This window comes from Pseudogymnoascus destructans (assembly GCF_001641265.1).
Source record: "Pseudogymnoascus destructans isolate 20631-21 unplaced genomic scaffold scaffold_5, whole genome shotgun sequence".
NCBI lineage: Eukaryota > Fungi > Ascomycota > Leotiomycetes > Thelebolales > Thelebolaceae > Pseudogymnoascus > Pseudogymnoascus destructans.
Genome location: NW_020167524.1, coordinates 970,971 through 987,202, shown reverse-complemented (window position 1 = coordinate 987,202; position 16,232 = coordinate 970,971). Strand labels below are relative to the sequence as shown.

Here is a 16,232-nt window from a genome sequence, read left to right as displayed (position 1 = left end):
ATCCTGGTTATGGGATACGAAAGGCCTCAGTCTCTGATCGATGTATCGGTTCATGATTTCCGTCTGTCCGTCAGTCTGCTTATGATAGGCAGTCGACAGCTTAACCTTAACGCCGATAATTCGACAGAATTCCTGCCAAAAGGATGATACAAATTGGGGTCCGCAGTCGCTTACAATGAACTCCGGAGTGTGTCCGAATCAGTATATCCATTTGATGAACAATTGTGCCATTTGATGAACAATTGTGCCATTTGATGAACAATTGTGCCATTTGACATGAAATATTCCAGCAAACGGTGGTCAGTGTAAACGTTGACTCAGTGGCACACCGAAGCCAACTCGGGCCTCCATTTTCTGAAGGCCTTTACTATTGCGAATAGTTCCTTGTCGTGGATCTCCCAGTTAATCTTGTGTCCGGATAGGACATGACTGTAAAAACTTACGGGGTACCACCGCTTGTCAGGGTGTTCTTGGGAGAGGACACCAGCTACGACTCCATTGGAGGAATCTGTCTCCAACTTCGTAGGCAATTCGGGGTTGAAGTGGTAAAGTGCCTGTACTGCTAGGAGTTGCCGGCGCAATTCCTCAAAAGCAGCCTCACATTCGTCTGTCCATCGGAACGGCTCCGAGGGACTGGTGATGGTCGTGAGGGGCTTTGCTATTTTGCTGAAATTGCGAATGAATTGTCTATAGAAGCCACAGAATCCCAGGTAGGACTTCACACCCATAACAGTGGTCGGTCAGATCCAGTTACGAAGGGGTTCGATTTTGTCAGGGTCCGCTTCGACACCGGAGGTAGTGAGAACGTAACCCAAGTATTTTGTCCTGGTGACGTTGAACTCACATTTATTCAAATCGGCTTGGAGTCCAGCTTCTCAGAGACGCTGTAGGACCTTTTGCACGTGCTCTATGTGTTCCGTAGGGTCCTTTGAATAGATTAGGATGTCGTCTAAGTATGCGGTACAGAAGTCGTCTAAGTATTGCATCAGGATGTCATTCATATACCGCTGGTAGGTTGCGGGACTGTTCGTTAGTCCAAACAGCAGCACTTTGCACTTATAGGATCCATAGCGAGTCCGAAAGGTCGTGTACTCTTCCGAGTCGGGGTGCATCCGTATTCAATGGAAGGCTTGTCTGATATCTAGCTTCGTGAAGATTTTTGCTTTCGACACCTGTCCTAGTAGTTCGTCGATACGCGGGATGGGGTAGGGATCATTCCAGGTGAGACCACTTAACTTCCGGTAATCGATGCAAAATTTTAATTTGCCATCCGCTTTCTTTACAAATAGGATAGGGGACGCTAAGGGGCTGTTGCTGTTGACGATGAAGCCTTTCTCTAGGTTTTCTAACAGGTATTGCTTGGTAGCCTTAAGCTCTTCGGTGCCCTGTCGGTATAACGGGGAGAAAGCGTTTGGTAAAGGGGCTTCGAGCTGTATCTTGCGGTCGTATATGCGGTGTGAGGGAATTCGATCTGATTCCAACTTCGAAAAGACATCGGTGTACTTCCGGTGCATATGCGGAAGCTTCTGCTGGATGAGGTGGAGCGTTTCTTCGCCCTCTACCAACTCCTTTTCATGGATGATCTGGTCAATTTCATAGATGCTAGTCTGAAAGAACTCGGAGTCACTTCGCATCATCTTGTGATGGAAGGCGTTGGCACTGATTTCGCATATCCGTATGGGTGTGAAACTAGGTACCAGTTTCACTAGTAGTGGGGGGGAAACCTCTTGGTTTCGGGTAGGACTCGGTGGCAAGTCGGTGATCTCTTCATATCCTGAAGTTATCACTTTCATGTTCATCGAGCATCTGCCTGCGCGGCGTCTGTCTTCGTGGTGGATTGCAGCATCCCTGCGATTCGCATCCGGCTGGTATGCGGGATGTCGAATGGACGTTTCTCGCATGTAGTAGGGCAAGGTGATCTCCTTGCTCCAGCTAGGAGTCGGTGGGTACTCCTTTGGCCATACTAACTGGCTCTTTGCAGAGTCGAGTAGTATTCGGAAGCGGCTGAAAAGCTTCTTCCCAATTATCACATCTTGTGCTCCGAGGTCCAGGAGTACAAAGGGGCAGTTATATATCCAGCATCCTTAAACTGTTAAGTGTAACCGAATATACTCCGATATGTGGCCTTGGATTTGCGCTGAAATCCACATATGGGTACTGAGTAGGGTAGTTTCCGTATGGGGCTCTGAAGCGCTTTCGACAGTCGTATTGCGAAAGGCTTGTTAATGACGAGGTAGCCATTTGCTCCTGTGTCTGCTAGGGACTTCGTTTGCACCCTGAGTCCATTCATACTCAGGGCCATGTCGACTAAGAACTGGGTACCTCCCAGGAGTTCTTGTAAATCTAGTCCTCGCAGGTAACATTTGCGTAGAACTAGGAAGGAGCCTTCTCCTAGGCCTTGTCGTTTTCCTCGAGGGACGCATCCGATTGAAGTTCCACGGCTTCCTCCCATTGTTCTTCTGCCTCGGGGTCGTTACAGTCGATTTCCTTGATAGTAGCGTTAAGGGGGCATTTGTCCTGGAAATGGCCAGGCTTGCCACACTTGAAACAGTTCCCTGAGGATGCTGGGACTGCGGTCTTCACACACTTCAGCATCGTTGGCTTGGGGAGGAACATGGTTCGGGTGAACAGAGCAGGTGTGGCTCGAGTCGGCTTCGACGCTGACGCTTTTGCCGTATCCGTGGTATGTGTGGAAGTTCTTGCGAGAGCGGGTAGCGGATTCAATTCGTTGTTCCGGCGCCGTTCCTGATCGAAGGCGGTAAGTTCTTGTACCATGGTCTGGTAGTCTCCATTCCATTGGTTTTTGATGATCGTGACGCGGCTGCGGAATTGAGGAGTCAACTTATTCCACATGTACCGAAACCATTCCAACTCAGAGACTTGTCCTGTAATAGCTGCACTTTGGAAACGAGCCTTGAACTCTGGGAAGGTTTCGCTAGCATGCCCCTTCTCTCCCATTTGCAGGTCGTCGAAGAGGTTCCTGGCCTGTTCCGTCTCGTTGCCTGTGAGGTAGTATGAACCTAGTAGATCCATCATCTCCTCAGCACTGCGGAACCCATGCGTAGCAGACAGGTATTGGGGCTCTAGGTAGGTCTTCGCCAGGCCAGTCGTAGTTCCCCATATCAATGCTCTTCTCAAGACGTCGGTAAGGTAGTGGTCCTCATTGACTACGAGTCGGTCCCGAATCGAAGCGCTCCATTGTAGGAAGGTATGTACTATCCCATCGCTGAGAGGAAGGATTTTCTCAGAGATGGTTGATTTCTTATAGCGATTCGGAGGGTCCTCGGTGAGCATTCATGACGACCTTGGAATTGATGGAGAATGAGTGTTCCAAAGAGGTGGCAATTGAACTGTCTCAGGGGTGTTTCGTGTGCAAGGCGTTCGTTGCTCCATAGCTTCGACTGTGAGTATGGGGGTGTCCCCCGGCGGTGTGGACGGGATTCTGGTCTGGGCTGCCGTCAGGGTAACTAGTAGATCCTTGACCTCCTGTATCTGTGCTTCGAGGTGGGCCATTCGACTCGGGATGTCTTCTGGATGCCACAGCGGTCGTAGCTGCAGCGGTGGTTTGTCTGGTAGTCATTCTGGGCAATTGACTGTCGTTGTCTTGGGGTATGTTTGATGTTGGCTTTTTCGACATATTGCCTCGGGTGTGTATCGGTACCGATACGAAAGAGCTTGACTTCCGGTAGCTCGTAGCTATCAACCCTCTTGTCCACAATTTTCTCTGTACTAGGAGGGGGTTCTTAAGGATCTCGTATTCTATTTGGCGCCAACGCGTCGGCAACTTTACCAGCTTGTTCTGAAGAATCAAACCCTGATCCACTGGCTGTCCATGATATCTCTGGAATCACGGCTATTTGAAGTCGTCAGGTCTCTCCTCCGAAACATCACTGAGTCGCGGTCGATGTCGTAATGGTAGTTCTCCTGAGTCGTTCCAGTGTGGGATATTATTGAAGTACGGCCGTCCCCAGCAGGCGTGATCTTTTTTGTATAATGTAAGGACACAGGGCACCCAGCTCACAGTAATAGCATATGAGAGTGCGAGTCGGAGGCTAAACGGATGCTATCCTATAGGTCTACTACGAAGGATACAAAAAAGATGAAGGGGGAACCCCGTGAGTCGATTGTCTCAAGTACCCGAAAACCATCTGACTCGGTTCCGACTCGGTTAGCCCACCCAAATGATCACACGTGACCTCACAGCTACCCAGAGTCTACTCCCTAGAATGAGAGACGAGAAGGCATCCTTACAGTTACTGGGCTAATACTACACATGACATATCTCTATCAACTAGAGGCCTAGGAACATGAACGATAGCTCCAAAAGCTTCTACAACCCTCTATGATTCATTACACGTCATCGCTCCTTAGTTACCCACAAGATTGGTTAAGTTATGACATAATTTGTCTATAGGGGTACTCTGATCTTGGACCTCCTTTCACTTCCTATAGGCTAGAAACCTAGGAGATGGTTCTATGGGATTCTCTTACGTCGTCTACAGTTACCAAGCCTGGTTAGTCATGGAAAGTCTTGAAAAATGAGAGAACTACACTCCTTTAGCATAAATAGGATTGCCCGTTCCTCAAGAAAAGGCAAGCAGACAATACATTAAATCGACTATCACATACTTCCACATCTTTTCCAAGCTTCCAAGCATTGATCTTGTTACTCCTTGTTTCTGAAAAGTCAGTGAGGTGCTAACTGTAATGGTGGGTGAACCAGATGTGAGAATCTAGCCACCCAAGGAAGGGATGAATTTACTAAGACAACACACTGTCTTAGAAAACAGAGCCAAAGGGTCGTATCTTAGACTATTCCACAATGCAGCAATCAGGTGTGTGATGTAGTGAAGTGGTTCAGACAAGTTGCAACAAATGTTGAGTCTGGGAACTCAGGGGTAAGTCAGAGGTTAACACCTCACTGACTTTTCAGAAACAAGGAGTAACAAGATCAATGCTTGGAAGCTTGGAAAAGACGTGGAAGTATGTGATAGTCGATTTACTGTATTGTCTGCTTGCCCTTTCTTAAGTAAAGGGCAATCCTATTTATGCTAAAGGAATGTAGTTCTCTCATTTTCCAAGACTTTCCATGACTTACCAGGCTTGGTAACTGTAGTCGACGTAAGAGAATCCCATAGAACCATCTCTTAGGTTCGTAGCCTATAGGAAGTAAAAGGAGGTCCAAGGTCAGAGTACCCCTATAGACAAATTATGTCATAGACAAATTATGTCATAGCTTAACCAATCTTGTCGGTAACTAAAGAGCGATGACATATAATGAATCATAGAGGTTCGTAGGAGCTTTTAGAGCTATCGTTCATGCTCCTAGGCCTCTAGTTGGTAGAGATATGTCATGTGGTAGTATGAGTGATGTCATGTAATGAATCATAGAGGGTTGTAGAGATATGCTATGTGGTAATATCGGCCCAGTAACTAAGGAGCGATGACGTGTAATGAATCATAGATGGTTGTAGCAATCGTTGAGTAGTATTGCTCTTGTTGTTGGTGTGATAAGCCAAAATATGTATAGTGACTTGTAGGTTTGAGGAGGAGATTTCCAAGTTTGCTCTTGAGTTTGATAGCAAACTGAGTGCAACGAATGTCAGTATGACACTAACCTCTGACTTATCCCTGAGTTCTCAGACTCAACATTTGTTACAACTTGTCTAACATTTGTACAACTTGTCTAAACCACTACACTACATCATACACTTGATTGCTGCGTTGTGGAATAGTCTAAGGTACAACCCTTTGGCTCTGTTTCCTAAGACAGTGTGTTGTCTTAGTAAAATCATCCCCTTCCTTGGGTGGCTGGATTCTCACATTTGGTGCACCCACCATTACAGCGCAGCTCCCTGGTCACACTGATAACTCTCATCTTGCTCAGATCTCCTTCCTTGACTCTAAACGTCCAGGGTTGTTGTGTTGTAACTTCACCGCTATGGATAGGCTCTTGAAGATGTACAACGTCAAGTACTTTAGACTTCTGTTGCCATTTATCGTTGATCCAGTGTGCAGCAATCGCAGCATAGTCTGTATAATTCCGTGCAGACCATGCATCTGTCGTTATTGATATCCGGCCTCCTCTCTTAATATGAAAATGGAGCTCAAGTTGTAGCTGGCCTCGGTGATATGAAAACTGATGCTGTAGTTCTCGGTGTAGCGTACGAGCTGATATTACCATAGTTGTTGGGCTTAAGAATTGAACTAATTCACGGAATGAATAGCTTTCAACAAGGCGTATCGATAGATTATTCGACATAATGAACTGTAGTTATAACTCCTTATACTTTAAAGGATTACCAGGTTTCTTTAGTAGAGCTGATGGGCGTGGGTTGAAGAACGATGATGTACTGTTTGATGCACTAGATGGCTGTCTCTTCTCATTTTTAAGGGCGTATGATACTGTTGGATGCTTTAAGGAATAATGCCTCCATAGATTACCTGTCGACGATTGCTTTAATTCTTGTGGCGGTAGTGAATATCCACAGCCTGGTTGTAGGCATATCATTTTTATGGTCAGAGGCCGAGTATCAAGTAATTCCCGACAATATAAGCCCTTTGTGAAGAGCTTCGACGATGTCGATGGTAGTACTACCCTTGGATGTTGAGGTAGATTAATCGATACGTCAACTGCTTCAACTGAAGGCTGAATAGGGGTAGGTTGAGGTGGAAGATGTGGTAACGATAGCTCTTCTATTTGAGAATAGCTCTCATGATCTGACGGCAAATCTGATAATTCTGAGTCGCTCATTTTTACTGTAATCGTCACATTACGATGGTATTTGAACCAGTATTACAGAATCAATTCTACGTCTATTATGTGGCCTTGGCTACTTTTGGCTATTCTTGGCATTATCCGTAAGATCCGGATATATCCTCAGATCGTACGGATAGATCATAATTATGGCAGATAGGATATATCCGGATCAGTATCCGGATCAGCTCAGGTCATACACGATCCGTGCTGAACACTGGGAGCAGGAATGGATGTTGGAAGTTATAATGTGTCATTGACTGGAAGTAGAGCCCTTAGGGTCTAGGGGGAAAAGTTGTGAGCAATTTGTCAATTTGAGAAAATAGTTGTACCCGGCCCTATGTAGGGTCGGTTCCGATGATTAATATAATTTATATTTTCACCTCACATACAGGACTATTATTACTAACCCCTATTATCTTTATATTAACTGTGAATAGTCTATTTGGACGATCTAAGATAAATTTAAAATCTAAGCACAATCAAATACCCATATCATCACGAAAGTATACCTATGCCTCTACTGGCATCTAGCATCTGCAATGCCCAGTTTATAGCCCATGTTACCTCTTCGATCTATAAAGGTGTGATAGCAAAGCCCAGAATATTTCAATCAAGGCACGTGCTAACTTACTTTGTCCATATCCAAAATATTGTAGTGATTTGACTCCACATCAAGAGTCCCAATGATAAATTCCGGTCCTATAAGTCCCCACCCCAGGATCTTATCCTCCCGAAGCAAATCTACTCTCGCAGGCAATTCATTCGACTGTCCAAGCCCCGCCACCATGCGCTGTGCCGAACGAATGAGAACCGCAGGAGGAAGCCACCCTTCCGGGCCGGTGGTCGGCATCGACCACTCCTCCAGCATGATCATGCAACTGCTTAGACAGTTCTTGATATGCTCTGGGAGGTGCGAAAAGTCCACAGTGCGCACTGAGGGGCACTCGCTCTTGGGCCTGTAGAAGGGAGACTCAATGAGAACGAGGCCGGCGAGGGAGAAGGAGACGGGGGTGGTGGATTTGGAGATCTCATTGACCATGACAACGGAGAGAAGGCTGCCGAGTGACCATCCTGTACGGAATTAGTATCCGTTGGTTGCATAATGACCGAAAGGATGAGACGAGATGGAGGGGTGGTGGCGCGGTGCTCACCGCCGAGATAGATAGGGCCACGGATCCCGCTTGATTCAATCATTTGGATATAATTTTGAGCCATTTCCTCCATGGTCATTGGATACGGCCTACTACGGTTGTGCGCGCGAGCTCACCGAGGATGTAGTATTCGAAGGCAGTGCTAGTGTGCGTCATGGGTAACCGACCCCACCGGGTAACCTAACCCAGACCATGGGCCAGTCTGAAGCCAATAACCCACGGGTACCCACCGGTCTGCCAAGAAACCAGTCACGGGACATTTATATTTGCTATCACGTGTACTTTATATATGTGAGTGTAGTTTGTATAGGACGTATAATTTACAATCAATTGCTATATTTATTACTATAGATCTATGTTACGCCATGACTCCTGAATTTCCTGACCAGACCGAGACTTATTACGGACCTGGCTTAACTCAACTGTTTCAACTACTGCCTTCTGGGGCAACTGGGCCCCATTATCCTTCCATGATTTCTTTGCAATAGGAAGTGAAGGTAGTAAATAATCACCCTCGCTCTGGCTAGGGGGTACCCCCTCAAAATCGTCTACCTCATGGTCAATAAAGTCAAAAGTTGAGAGATCAACTTGACTTTGGTAACGAACTTGGCTTTGCTGGCCTTGTGACCGCTGTACCCTTGGCAAGCTATGGAGACCTCGTCGTGATTGAACAAATTCAAACCGGTCTTTGTTCCGCCTTGTCCGGTCATAGGTATTTGGCTGCCTTGGGCTTCGGTCTGGAATGTACTGTAGTGCCATCTTCTCCTGGATATTATCAATTAGAGCATTATACTCAAATGATATTTCCTCATCATTCATATAGGTTGAATCAATAATATCCGTAACTGAGTAGTGTTCAAAGAGCTGTTCCCGTTCGATTTTCTGCCGGTAGAAGACAAGCATAATACCCCTTATTGTCTCAGGGGCCATCTGGTTGCGCCTATAATTGCAGACAGCACAGGCAGTACTAAAGACCCGCTCAACGAGGGCTTCAGATGCAGGAATACAAAGTATATCCCGGGCCATAGCAGCAAGCCCAGGGAATAATCGCTCGTTATCTTTCCACCATAATAATGGTGGTTGGTGGGAGGGTGCTAGTAAAAGTTAGTAATTATTACTATAATTATTACTATAGACTTACGGAGAGCAAGGTACCGCTCAATCTCTCCTGCCTGGTCAGTGGCCTGACTTAAGGAGTTATAGCTTCGCTTCCGATTTAACATCAAAGCCATTGGGTCCTTGTCAGTCTAGTTCTGTATACTGTGACTGGTGCTGCTTTGACCTTTCTTGGTTGGCGTAATGTTGAGTATATAGTGCCCGGAATTGCTTCTCAAAATGCCTCTGCCAGTTTGTTTCAGGATTTAACCAACAATAGTCAGGGTTAAACACTTCCATCTTTAACCGGGGAGATAGAATAGCTCCAAAGGCATAGAAGCTTCCAGTACCTGTACAAGATCTTGTATAATACTTGTCAAGCTTTTGAATAGCTTTATCAATAGCTATAAGAAGCTTTTTGATCCATGGGTCTTGTAGTGGCTTTAGCCGACGGTACACTCCTCAAGCCCTTCAAATAGCTCGTCATATGCTGGTAAAACAAAGCCTAGTCGAGCACCACTTGCTATACCCATGTTTGAGGTCCAGAAGCTAAACTGGCGAGTAACATCAATAAGGTAGGTGATGTGTTTCCACTCTGGGGGACTAATATGAAATATATTAGCTGCAGTAAACTCAGTTGTAAACTTATTCACTGCTTCTTGGAGTAAGACTGCTCGTAGCATCATATGTAGGGTTGAGTCCCATCGTGTTAACACATCTTGGATAAGTCGTAAGACCTTTGCTCCATCTTTAATACACTGTCTTTGGATTCCCATAAATCTCTCTCTTCGCTGTGAACTTGAATTCACAAAGACAGCTAGCTTCCGAAGCTAGTTTTATATTAGTGGCAATTACTATAAAAATTACTATAAACATACCTTGGCAAGGGTCCATGGAAGGCCCCTCTCTTTACTTAGATCTCTAATCTCGTTGGCTGAATTTTCATCCCAGTCAGTCTGTAGCTCTGAGTTTGTTGGGTTTAATCGGATTGACCCAAGGAGAGCCTTTTGTGCAAGCTGGACAATATGTGCGAAGCATGGTATATGGTGAATGACTCCATCATGGTATCTTGTTGGCTCTGATGATAGCTCTTTTACCATGTCGTTAATAACCCCCATCATTGAAGTATTATTACTTGCATTATCAGTTGTAATACAATGAACTCTACCATCGAGGTGATATTGGGATATAACATGCTGGACAATGGTTGCAAGATCTTTCCCTGTATGGGCTCCATCAAGATACTCAAACCCAATTAAAGCCTCACGGTATTCCCATTTATCAGTAATGAATGTTGCCATAATACCCATAAAGGAGTGCCTTGTTCCAGGGCTAGACCAATTGTCAAGAGATAATGCACACCTTGCCCCAGGTACAAGACCATGAAGGGCAATCTGCTGTGCATTACTAACCATAACATCAAGGCGCCGCTGTAAGGTTGTTGGTGAAGGAAGTGGATATTTCTGATTCTGCCATAATGCCATCTCTCTCCAAATAGGATTCTCAACAGATCAGAATGATATGTTAAGAGATACTACAGTCTCAAGAACGTAACTGTAGAATGCTTCCTTTGGGTCGTCTTCTGGTTGTAGCCGCATACTCTAAATAATAGTTAGGTATGTTTATAGTAATAAGTATAGCAATATGTAATATTGCTTACTGGAGAAGATTGCGAGAGGCGGAGCTGGCTCTGATGTAATGTAGAATGGTTTGATGACTTCCTTATACACCCAGCTGATCGAAGGTGAGTGCTCATTGTGCTTGTCCCTGAGCCTTTAATACTTGGGTGGATGAGTATTTTCAAACACCTCTGGCAAACAATTACTGGTTCCCCAGTTGATTTTCGAGCTCCTTGGTCAAAGTGTCTCCATGATAATGAGGTCCGGGTTGTTGACCCCCAGTTGATTTGCTTATCAGTGCTTAAAAACATATTTGGCTGTTCTTTATACCAGGACTGGTAATGCCACCAGTCGTTGAATAGGTCTGCCTTTGAAGGCGTCCACTTTAGCACATTTAGACCTTGGATCTTTTCTAGCCCATCCCATTGGTTGTTAAGTTGTTGGGAGGACTCAATCTCAGGTGTTCTATTACTAGATAAAGGCTCATCAAGAGAGAATATATCGCTATAAGGTTGTGCTGGTGAACTTAAAGATTGGTTATAAGACATAATATTTGAAAATATTCAATATTATATTATTATAAGGAAAATAAAACAGTCAACCTGAATATTTATTAAGGTCTACATCTATTCTATACGTATTTCTCTATTTCGCTTGAATTCTCCTCTTTAGAATATTTTAGATTACTTGTGGAGTATATGGTAGTAGCGTGTTTTGGTATTATGGGCCTATAGCCTTATAAGCCAATTATAGTAATATTTATAGTAAACTAAGAAGTGGTAGCATCAACAGTAGTGTATTGATCTACCTAGCTATTGTAGAAGAAGAAACTAATCTACATTTCGTAGAACTGGCTGAGAAACTCCTCTGATTCTTTTGTTGGAGGCAACAGTACCAATGTATCATCGGATGGCAAGACCCACCTGAAATTGGTAGGCTCGGTTTCTTCAGCCAACATCTCCCAAGCTTCATATGCTCTGCCAGCATCAAGATCAACATGGAAACCATGCTGAGTAGTATCGTAATCATCAGGGTACCACTCAGCTGGCCCAGGAAGATATGCATTGTCACCATCAAGATTCCATGAGGTGAAGTTTCTCCAAACAGCCATTTCCGTCTTTGAGAAGTATAGATGTGGCGGAACCTTGTTGTAGTAGATCCTAGAGATGTTAGCTAGTTACTATAATTATTACTATAGTTACTTACCCTGTAGTTGGATCAATTGCAGGGGGCAATTTCTCAAGGAAGTCTGGGTCTGTGTCGTAACGTTGATTGGTATGCAACCCTCCACTTTCGGCGCCAGAGGGAGAATCCCAACTGATCCACCTTCTATATTATATTTGTAAAGCTCAAATGTAATGGGTAATGGGTTCTCATCCATACCTTGGTTGTAGCGACAGATTGTGCCACCATCTCTCTCTGGATCTTCTGAATTCCAACATCATCAACGCCATTGGCCTTCTCATCTTCCCTCCACATAGCCTCTTGCACTACCTCATCATCCTCATCCTCGGTTTCCCAAGCAATGTTTCCGTCGTCCCAAAGAGAATATGCCCCCCCTCCCTCACCAATCCCAAGACGTTGCTGAACAACAGTTGCATGCTTTCCATCACGTACACTGTTTCTATGTTACTATACTTATTACTATAACAGTGGATAGGAATAAATCTTACCGCTTGAGAGCTACCTTGGTCTTTTTGGCTTCTACTCGACGTTCTTGAGCTTGGCTGTCGAGGTTCTTGAACTCAGAAGTTGCCCAGAGATTTCGCAAGGCATATGAAACAGCAGCTGTATCTGCCCTCTTGGCGTTGTCGATTGTGCGTTCAACTTCACTCATGTTGTTGCGGCGTTTTGTGACCTGCTGGGTATTCTTGTTCTTCGACTTCTCGTCGTCGTTCTTTCATTTTCCAACCATCGTGGCTGTCTTACTATAACAATTACTATAAAGTAAGTAGAAAGGATTGAGTAGACTTACCTCCTTGATCTTAGAAGTGTCGGTGGTGTTGGGGGTGTTGGGGGTTGACGAAGAAGGTTGAAGAAGAAGGTTGAAGAAGAAGGTTGTTGTTGTGGGGTAAAACACGTCAATAAGGTCGCTTACTATTGTTGTCCTTACTATTGTTGTGGGAGAATTCACCTTTATCGCCTACTACCGTACAAAAAGTGAAGCTGAAGACATTTTACTAAGCGAGCTAGCTCACAACCCCAACAACAACAACCTCACCCTACCTTTATTTTTCCTACACAACACCCCCCCGACCTTCAGATCAACATGGCTATGTGAATTGCTACTGGCTGGCAAACTGGTAAGTAAAGCACCCAAATCTTATAGTAATACTTATAGTAACCCTCTTTTAGTGTCATGGATCTGGACGCTGCCTACGATGCCCCTGATCCAGTCACAAGCTCCGAATCTGAAACTGAGCCCGATGGAAAAAAAGCCCCACTCAAACAATCCCACAAATTCATGCAACTGACCAACTATTCACTTCGGTCACGACAACCACAAGTACAACCAGCACTTGAGCCAAACACTCCAACTCGCCAGAGTGCATGCCTTCAACTCCAGACCCCTCCAGCGACACAACACAAGGTTCGGAAAGGTCCAATTCCAACGTTTGCGCCTGGTCAAAAGTTCAGCAAGAAGATGCCGGCCCAAAAGACTGCTGGAAAGGCTCCAAGAAAGACCTCAGGGATCAGCGGAAAGAAGATTGTGAAGAAGGCCGCGAAGAAAAGCCATCGTTATAAGCCTGGTAGTAAGTTGATTACTATAACTATTACTATAAATCCTTTCTGATAAAAAACAGCCGTTGCTCTCCGACAAATCAAACAGTACCAAAAATCGACAGAACCTCTCCTTCCCCGTGCGCCATTCACGTGACTTATCCATGAGATCATCAGCGACTTGCGCCCTCGCGAGGACTTTCGGCTTCAGCCTTCTGCAATTTCTGCTCTCCAGGAAGCTGCAGAAACTACACTAGTCAAGAAGTTTGAAAGTAAGTGAGTCTAGACGTTTATAGTAATCATTATAGTAATTGTTATAGTGACCCAGCTGGCTGCTATCCACGCAAAGAGAGTCACAATTCAACAGAAGGACATGAAGCTTGTCCAGCAGATGCACTTACACATGACGGGGTTTTCATTTCCAGGCAAACTAAGATAGGAGAGATGGAAGATACCAGGAATAGGGCAAATGAGTAGCAGGATACAGATAGTAGAAATCCAATGAAACGTTTCTACTATATTGGTCTATTGTAACTGTATAGTAATAACTATAGTAACGATTGTATTTGTGGCAACCCATCACGTGTGACAATTCATCACACGTGATGGGTTGCCAAGGAACCGCTGGGTGCCCATGTCGGTCTGGGCGGTTTCTTCAGTATTTCCAACCCAGACCGTGGTCTGGGTTGGAAAATCTTCAGACCGGCGGTTTGCAACCACCAGTTACCCATGACGCACACTAGGCAGTGCCACCGCTATCGTGAATGAGAACGACGGGTATTGACGAGGCACGCCTATTGCGAGCTTCCTGAACGAGAGCTGGGTTTTCATCCATATTTACTGTTAGGGCGGAGTTGTGTATGAAAGAAGCAATATTAATGGCGGATTGGATAAAGCGCCAAGAACTCGATGGAACTAACTTATAGAGAGATGCAGGCAACTTAAGCGATGGATTCCATCCTGGTAACACCCAAAACGCTGTTTGAACTACCGAAGTAAATATTAAACCACCACAATAAAACATTATGCATCGGGAGTCTATTATAATACCAAGTTCTAAACCATCTTTATATTAACACCTAGAGCGAGTATTTGAATGCTACATATATTTCGCAAGGAATTCGCTCACAGCTTTGAAAAAATGCCCCCTCCACCTAACCACTTTGCCAAAACTACGGTTACGGCGCCAGCCATTGTCACCGTCCCCATAAGCCAGCTTATTTCATGAAAACCGCTATACTCTAGAGAAACTACACTATTCACAGGCTACATTCCTGCCTTTTAAAAATTGAAAGTATCTGCTCTAATCTATAGAACACATGAATGCAGAGATATCATATTGTAGATTAAACTTTCATATTGCTACTTAAACGGCAACTTTATGCCAATGATTATATGGTTGGAAAATTCCAACATTAAGAGGTTGTAAAATGTATAACGTATTTCACAAGCGAGTTGCCTACACAGGCAAGTTGCCTACCAAAAACACTAGAATTGACTATTGCTACCCTACTACCACAACACCACCCTAAATAATGGCCTTTATTCAATTGTAATTGATTCCTAATGCCTCTCGCACATACGTGCATTATGTCCCATATTTTCATGTGCCACATCGCTGCTATTAGCCTATAGAACTTACCTGCGACGTCTCACTTGCCATCTCTATACAGACTTAAGCATCAACCTTAGCACTTTAGAGTATATCCTCTCTGTCTTGTACAGAGAGACTACCCCCTTGCATTATATGCCTCTTGCGCTTCCTTTCCCTCCTATTTTTCTGTTCATTTGCAGCTTGTAGAGCCTTAACTTCTGCCTTTAGTAGAACAGCAGAATGCATCATAACTTACGCCCTCTTAACAAGGCTGCTAATAGCATCATTAATTAAGGTAGGAGAGCTATTCTGATGTCATATGATATGCTTCTTAATATGCTCTGTTTGAAAATCAAGCTCCCTTATAGTTTGAGGAGTCTTTAAAGTCCAATTGTTACTCTGAACTATAGGAGGGGTTGGAGTTCTCAAGTGTAGATTTAAGTAAGAGAAGACATTCTGTGGCTCGTACGGAACTAGTCCTGTAGCTCGCTGCTCTGTAAACGCAGCTTTGAATGCTTCCTAAAATGCAGAGAGAAACTCAAGCTTTGTAATATGATTTAGCCTGTTCTATACAAAGGTTTCAATCTAATGTCTGTATGAAAGCTTTAGTGGAGAAAAGCAGCTAACATCAAGTGGCTGAAGAATGTGCGATGAGTGTAGTGGCATATAGAGGGTGATTATCTTCTGTTCTGTATAGTAGTGCTGAAATTGAGCAGAGAGGTGGCTCTCATGTCCATTAAGAATAAGAAGGCAATAGGTTCTGATCGTATGACTGTTTGTATGTCGACTGAAGTGTTAAATCCACTCATACCTAATTGAATTTGAAGTCCACCCATTCTCACTTAGCGTAATCACCTAGTCATTTAGTAATCCTAAGTCTTTGTACTAAGCAGAGAGGTGATTCTACGCCTTGAAAATAATGAATGGCAGGAGTGCCCATCTATACGAATTCACACCTTAGATAATTGACACCCATTCTCTATTCCCTAGCTGTATAGTCTTTGGACGACTCTTTTTATATTCTATATACTGTAGTTACTGTGAAGCCTCCTGACTCTGTCTGCTGATGAGATACATTAAGGTTGCCCGAGATTTACACTCGTCACCATCTTCCAACTTTGACTTGCATTTTATCTACTACAAATAATGAAGACCCCAACTCCTGAAGCACAAATCATTTTAGCTATCGAAGCTATCCAATCGTCCCACAAATGTCGCCACGCGACTGCAAAACTCTACAACGTGCCTGAATCAACCCTTCATGCTAGAATGAACAGTGTCACTCCGAAGGC

General features: G+C 44.4%; 3 protein-coding genes across 3 annotated transcripts; 1 reads left to right on the top strand and 2 right to left on the bottom strand.

Moving 5' to 3' along the window:
* Nucleotides 1-7,255: 7,255 nt before the first annotated feature.
* Nucleotides 7,256-7,984, bottom strand: VC83_02549 (uncharacterized protein; the record flags this gene model as incomplete). The annotated part of the gene is made up of 3 exons (XM_024466210.1): nt 7,256-7,333; nt 7,392-7,831; nt 7,912-7,984. 3 exons carry the CDS (start codon nt 7,982-7,984, stop codon nt 7,256-7,258), a joined length of 591 nt encoding a protein of 196 aa, XP_024326124.1.
* A 3,438-nt stretch (nt 7,985-11,422) lies between these two features.
* Nucleotides 11,423-12,753, bottom strand: VC83_09611 (uncharacterized protein). The gene is made up of 5 exons (XM_024473024.1): nt 12,601-12,753; nt 12,299-12,553; nt 12,009-12,243; nt 11,832-11,954; nt 11,423-11,785 (listed from the first exon to the last, which is right to left on the bottom strand). The coding sequence occupies exons 3-5, from the start codon at nt 12,089-12,091 to the stop codon at nt 11,461-11,463; spliced, it is 531 nt and encodes a 176-aa protein (XP_024328792.1). The 5' UTR covers nt 12,092-12,243; nt 12,299-12,553; nt 12,601-12,753; the 3' UTR covers nt 11,423-11,460.
* Nucleotides 12,754-12,775: 22 nt separating this feature from the next.
* Nucleotides 12,776-13,922, top strand: VC83_02548 (uncharacterized protein). The gene is made up of 4 exons (XM_024466209.1): nt 12,776-12,928; nt 12,981-13,378; nt 13,430-13,618; nt 13,667-13,922. The coding sequence occupies exons 2-3, from the start codon at nt 12,985-12,987 to the stop codon at nt 13,501-13,503; spliced, it is 468 nt and encodes a 155-aa protein (XP_024326123.1). The 5' UTR covers nt 12,776-12,928; nt 12,981-12,984; the 3' UTR covers nt 13,504-13,618; nt 13,667-13,922.
* The last annotated feature ends 2,310 nt before the right edge of the window (nt 13,923-16,232 follow it).